The sequence below is a fragment of the Lissotriton helveticus genome, chromosome 9 (genome assembly GCF_964261635.1).
Source record: "Lissotriton helveticus chromosome 9, aLisHel1.1, whole genome shotgun sequence".
In the NCBI taxonomy this organism is placed as follows: Eukaryota; Metazoa; Chordata; class Amphibia; order Caudata; family Salamandridae; genus Lissotriton; species Lissotriton helveticus.
Genome location: NC_136070.1, coordinates 543,379,302 through 543,386,255, shown reverse-complemented (window position 1 = coordinate 543,386,255; position 6,954 = coordinate 543,379,302). Strand labels below are relative to the sequence as shown.

General features: G+C 41.4%; 1 protein-coding gene across 1 annotated transcript; it reads right to left on the bottom strand.

Moving 5' to 3' along the window:
• Nucleotides 1-828: 828 nt before the first annotated feature.
• On the bottom strand, nt 829-5,783 carry LOC144781521 (cdc42 effector protein 2-like). The gene has a single exon (XM_078660423.1). The coding sequence runs from the start codon at nt 5,631-5,633 to the stop codon at nt 4,890-4,892; it is 744 nt and encodes a 247-aa protein (XP_078516549.1). The 5' UTR covers nt 5,634-5,783; the 3' UTR covers nt 829-4,889.
• Nucleotides 5,784-6,954: the final 1,171 nt, after the last annotated feature.

The window sequence follows — 6,954 nt, the reverse complement described above, 5'->3', positions numbered from 1 at the left end:
TTCAAAAACATGTATTTGAGACCAAAATATATGTATTTTCTTAGCTTATAAGCAGATGTCTAGAGAAAAGCTGAATCGAAAAAATATATTTAAAGCTAACATTTGAGTGATAACTAAAATGCCACTGGGAAGACCTATTTACTAATATTAATTACCTTGGTACCAGAGGCATTGCAGCTATGTCAGTTATACATTACATATGTAGACACATTCCACACTAAAAATATTTTTTTACATTACTGCAAGCAACCATGCTTGATGAGCTGAGTTGATCATAGCTCGCATCTTGTATATAGTGGCCTCTAATGTAAACTTGTTTGATGTGGTCACTACTACACCACCAGTAGATTGGGGAGATTTTCACTGAACATAAGCAGCTGTTATTACAGATAAGGTTTGAAAACCCTGCAATAACATATGGTGGATACACAGATCTTTGCAGCATCCTACTCCATCTACAGAACCATCTCACTAGCTGATACCTTTTTAAGGTAGAGACAGACGTGAAGGCAGCTCAGTGGGATAATGTTTCAACTTTATAAATCTGTGGATAATTTGAAGGTCACATGTTCAATTATCATTGAGGCCAGCCCTCTCTTGATTGGGGACGTTCAAAATTGCAATTGTAAACTCTCAACGTGACAATTTGTTTAAACTTCACCAGCTTGCAGAAATCCTAAACTGGAAAAGTTTAAAAACAAACACTACAAAAAGCCAATTTATTCTGAAGCCAGACATATTGGCTTTGTCGATACTTTTTTAAATAGGGGCTCTATTCTCATTTAAACATTCCCATGATTGACTTGACCACACGAAGCAGACACAGGATTACAAAACAAAAGCTTTATTATTAATTACATAATAATCCAGATAAGTGAACACAGAAATATTGTACATTAATATGTTAACAAAGATGATGTCTCAGTATCATGGAAGTAGCAGAGGGTACCAAAAAATACAAGAAAGCAGACAAACTGGACTTATGTTTTTTTAATACACGTTTTTGCACTTAGGGTTATTCGTTTGCTGCATGTAGGCATTCACTGCACAAATAATCAATAGCTTTCATACCACAGAAGTTTCACATTAAGAAATCCCGCATTCAAAATGCTCAGATTGAGGAGTGGGAACTGTACACTTGTTTGTAGACTTAATCACTGCAAAGGAATAACTTCCTGTATTCATAAGAGTAAACTACTGGGCTAGCAACAAGAAATCTTAAACAGTTGTGACGTTTTTTGCTATACTATAAGTATTTCCAATCAAGCACCGGGTTAAGGCCTGAACCATCTCAGGGATGCTCTCAATCAGGTGTTCGCCAGACTGTCACCACCTCTACTTAAACTGCTGCATGGTCCTCAGCTCTGGGACCTATATACAAATGTACAACGTAAACAAAGAGGTGCATCGCACAAACTTATCAGTCATTTGCACAAAACAGGAGGATGTCGTTGCTCAGAGGCAAGTCAACTGATGCATTTGCACCAGCCCCATGGCCACTTTATGAGTTTCCCAGTGTTATAAAACCAGTCCTCTCATCATGCCTAGAGTAACTCCACCATGAGTGGGGGAAAGAGATAATAAGTATTAGGTAAAATAACCTCTAGGCCCCTTTATAAAGAATGAGTAATTCCCAAGGTTATTCCTCATTTTACCTCTAGTTGCTCACCTGGAGAATATCTGCTTTTGGCAGGTGAGCACGAAGAGTGAAAGGGCAGCGGATCGACAAAACTTATTAGAATGGCAGCAGTTGAACGAGTCACCAGCACGCAAGGCGTTCCAAAAAATCACCCCTCCTTCATCTGGAAAATTCCATCACAAGCCTTTACCAACATCTGAATTCTACATCCTCCACAATCGTCTTCAGTAACCCACTGTCTTGACCACTAAAACTGAGTAATTCGGTTAAAATTAACAAAAAACATAAATCCACATTAACCGCCTTCACAAAATACTCAAAACACAAGCCTACTTTCCTGGCTAGCAGTCCTAAAATGCTTAACACAACCCTCTTTCTCACCTTCTCTACCCTCTGGACACTTACTTGTACCCTCATTTTGTTGGAAGCCTTTGACTTGTATTGCGATGAAAACCAGACACTGAGAATATTAAAAGCCCACGGCGTCCCCTCTTGCTGCTCAGCAACAGTTTCTTTTGTTCCATCTGACGGCCTCATTACCAGCCGGCCATAAGTCTGTGCATTAATAGCACATCCGGTAAACACCTATGGCACAGGATGTGGTGTTTACCAGGTACACTACTATCCCATCATTCCAAGACAATGAGGTAGGTGGGGACCATAAAAAGCAGAATCAGACTTTTCGCACTTGATTACCACGTTTTGTCTCCTTACAATGATTTTTCCAAAGGCATATATATTATGGACGTGTTTTCCTGGCTACATGCACTTTGTTAACACTGGACACTCCTCAGAATCCCAGGTGCACACTCCTGTTTATGTCGAATCAGGATTTGTATGTACATGCAAAGAAACCCTAAGAATCTATACTTAGAAGACTCCATGAGATACAGAAACAGCTCCCTTCCACCGGACAAAAGACTACTTTCAGGCCTCAGAATGTGGGAGTGGCAGATAACTCTGACAGAAGGATAGCAACAGAAAAACTGCAAATCCTGGCAATGTGCACGCAGAGGCGTAGAAGGTATGCACCCTATGCCGATTTCCTAAAATAATGCAGCTTAAAACACTTGTCATAGTAGATATATCGCCTCTTTGGTAACAGATTAAAACAGCATTTATGCAGAAGCCTGGTGCATTTTTAAGAGACAACCAGGTTTATGTTGTGGCAGTTGGACTTTCATCTTATCAAAGAAGAAGAATAAAATGCATCCAACCCCACTCTTGGCACAGTGAAGACTGCAGACTCTTATGTGAAACTGAGCCAAGCAGGAAATATTCACATTTCGAGGAAACCTGCTGATGTCATGCTTCTGATTATTTCATGGACAAAGAGGAGCTTGTGTGGGTTTAGGAGTGGGTAGAAGGCCAAGCAGGGAGAGGGCAGGCTGGTCTGCATTCCTAGGTTAGTGTTTTAAGGTTGTCTGATAACCAACTCAAGAAACACGTCTGTATCAGAATTATAAGGACAATGGTGGGAGATAAAGTGATCAGGGGAAATTTAAATACAACAAACAGCTTGATATTGAGTTAATCACCCTATATAATCGGTTTGTGAACTTGTTCGATGGCCAGTGGTGGTGCTAGACACTCCTGCACCAGGCTTGCTTAATGTGTTGTTAACTGTTTGCTTAACGCCTTAACCGAGGCGGCAATTCTGCCGTGGTGTGGGCGTTCTAAAGGGTGGCTTGGGCTGCGACAGCCAACGGTCGCTCACAGCACCAGGGAGCGCAGAAGGGGTTAAATTGCGGAGGTGTGTGTAAAACGTACTTATGTACCTGTGTCCTTTCAGAATACATCCCATGTATGCAAGGATAGCACATACATAAATATTCGCAGACATAAATGTCGAGTCTTACATTTCGTTCCACCGTGTGTACATTTTTAATGATTAATTCCTATGGGGCAATATGGATGTATGACATTAGAACGCATGCTTTTACCACGCATGCCTTTACATCGCAGCTTTTACAACGCATGCTGTTACAACGCATAGCGCTTAGGGGTGCTGGATAGTGAATAGTTTAATTTACTACTCCAACTCCAGTCCCCGTGGATAGTAGGGAAGGTGTTGGATAGTAAATTAAATCCATTTCCTATCCTAGAGCGCCCCCCAGCGCAATGCGTTGTAATGACATGCGTTGTAATAGTTGCGTCGTAAAGGCACTGCGTGGTAAAAGTTGCGTTGTAAAGGATGTTTCCCGGGCAATATTTTTGTAGACAATATTTAAGATATGATAAGTCAGAGGATATTCTGGTACCACACTAATAGATCTAACTTGGAAGAGTCACAAGACATTGAAGAGTGCCCAGCCTTGGTTAAGCTGCACATCTGTATTCAGCTATTTTTATGGCTTTTGGCGCCTGATAAAGGCAATTGCTGCATCAATAGTTCATAACCCTGATGCCAAAACTCCGATCAGCTAATCATGTTAGAAATTTACATTATGTTCATTAAAAAAAAAATCTGTTATTCTTACACATTCTCATGAAAGCACAGAATCAGCAAGGTACATTTGTTCCTATAACATTTGTCAATCAGTTGAAATACTGGCTCAGGCCCGGCTTTAGCTCTGGTAGCGCCGGGTGCGACAATCATTTTTGGCGCCCCAATACCTTATGACCGCCTCCTTGAATTCTATCACTACTACCAGGCAAAAGTGCCCCTCATCTCTCCAATCATAAGTTATTGCTAAACAAAGTGTCCTCCTGAAGTCCACGCCCCCTCCACAGGTCAGGGCCCAGTGCGGCCGCACCAGTTGCACTGCCTTAAAGCGGGCCTGTACTGGCTTCTCCAGAGGGTTTGGCAGCGTTGAGTTATTGGGAACTTTTAACATCTTTTGTGAGACTCCATGGTTTGGGGGAAAACAATGCCAGTATTGGGCTGAAAACAACATCACAAATCGGCCACCAGAAAATGAACCATAAAAATGTCACTCATGTTCAGATACTCTTTTGGTTATAGTTCAAGAAATGAACATCTGCTGTGGTCTAGGACTCTTGAAGGAAAATCCTATAGTAACTCACAAGATCCACTACTAGTATGAGATGATTACAGCTATAGGCGCTCCGAAACGAGCGAAATACTTTCTCTTTACGAGACATCAGGCCAGCTTTTAGAGTAAAACATATTCATGTGCATCCTATGTAAAGCACTGGGTCTCTTCACCCTTGTTTGGATCAGTCGTTCAGCTTATAATGTTAAGCAAGTTCTTTTTCAAATAAATAGGGATAGTGGTTTCTGTGAGCCTTATAGCTCCTTGGTGTCTTGTGTCTTGTAATCGTCCATAATTCGAAGCACATCATCTAAGATGGAAGGCCCCAGATCCAGATCCAACCCTAAAAGGGATTCTGATTTTGGCATGTCCGGCTCAAGGCTGCACAAGTTGTCTGTGTTGTCGTAGGCAGAGGTGCCACTCAAGCCGATGCTCTGGGTATAATCTGGTTCTTTACTGCATGATAGTGAATCCTCTGAGGAAGAGATAGAAGCAGCTGATGAGGGGAAGGAGTTTATCTGTTCGTGGTGTGAAATGGAAGAAAAGGACACTTCCTCATTGCTGTGGTAGCAGCTCTCTCCGCCGCTGACAGACATTGACCTGTGGCCAGGGGCTTCTTCCAGGTGCAACCTGGGAGGTTTGGGTGGGGCCTGGTCTTGGTTTTGCATACCGCTGAAAACAGGAAGAGAGACTGCGCTCTTCATATACGACCTGTAACCCCCAGAGGGTGAACACTTGTCATACTCCTCATCCAGACTCCCTTCCGTTCTCTGGAATGTGAACTTCCTGGACAGGTTTGGAAGGAGGTCATATTTTCCTTGTAGGAAGGAGAGTTCTCCGAACATGTCACCTTCTCCATCCAATCCAATGTGAGCGCTGTGTCGGAAATCACCAAGTGGCGGGCTTATCATCTCACTGGACAGGACATCTCGAAGCTTTAACTTTTTTCCCCTTTTGGGAGTGGAGGTTTTTAAATACATGGGGGTCTTAGCTGGCATCTTGGAAGCGATATTCAACGATACCGAAGTATGGATTCGAGGCCGTTCAAAAAAGGTGCTCCAACTTGGAGTTAATTGTATTGATCCTGAAGAACTAGAGGAACGTCAGGCTTTCAGATCTATTGCACCACCAATGTCCTTCTCGGCTTCCACAGCTAGGCCTCTTTTCAAGTGAAAATCTACAATCCACCAGCTAAAGGATCTTCTTTTGTTGATTTTCTGCAAAATGATAAAAGGATAATTGGTTAGTATATTGAAGTATTCACTGACACAACATTGCAGCAAACAATGACAACCAGAAACTGGAGTAAATTAAACCCAGACCACATGTATATAAAGAGAGTATCAGTGTATATGACATTTTTCAAAATGTATTTTACTAAATAGCAGCGACTACACACTTGAAATTTGTTAGAATGCTCAACTACCTAGCTATGTTTCCAATACAAGAAACTAGTCCGATGGGGGTGCGGCTGCCCATTGTAAGAATATAAATGGGATGTGTTAGGAGTAAAGAGTACATGTTTTCAAATATACAAAAGATGAAAGGTGCCGACTAAAGAAAGCTGAGAGATTAGAAGGAAAAAGACATTCAACAGAGAAAATGTTAACCGAATCAATTCATTTCACTACTATGGAACAGTATCCATTCACATACAACAATTCTGAATGTGCCAATACTAGCTGGCCACTTCAATACTAGTCATCACAGACGCTGTTTCCAGTCATGTGGTTTCATGCAACATCCTAATGCACTCTGTGTATTGAGGGCTTGGTTCACAATCTGCCCTCACTAGAACTGGCCAATACCCTTTGGGTAGCCCGGGATATGACTTTCAACCATTTACATGAGAACTGTGAATAGCTGAAAAGGGGGTTGTTGTGACCAATATGTGTCACTTTTATTTAGAATAAAAATGGAAAGTGTGTTAATAATGTTTGAGCTTTCTCGGGGTTGCAACTTTAAGGCTTGAGAGATTTGGGGAATCTAGAAAATACGAATTGGACATAATGCAAGTCTTAAATACATATTTTGTAATAGATAAAACTGCAACAATTCACTTGCCTGGCTACACCTGTTTTTTTGTTTGCACTCCTACCCCAGCATTAGATTCTTCTCAGTTTCAGGCAAGAAAATTCAACATTAATAGAAGGCCAGAAAATTAACACCATTAGGTTTCATATTTAGGTATGCTTTTTACAAATACCTTGTGATTTGACAAATAATATGTACAATAAACGCAGCCAGCTCTCTTCAGCAATTGGTCAGTTGTGTCATATATTTTGTTTTCAGCCCACCACAGCATGGGGCAATGGGTCA

What these genes read in the sequence shown, in the direction of transcription:
- LOC144781521 (XM_078660423.1), bottom strand. Translation starts at nt 5,633, where the DNA reads ATGCCAGCTAAGACCCCCATGTATTTAAAAACCTCCACTCCCAAAAGG.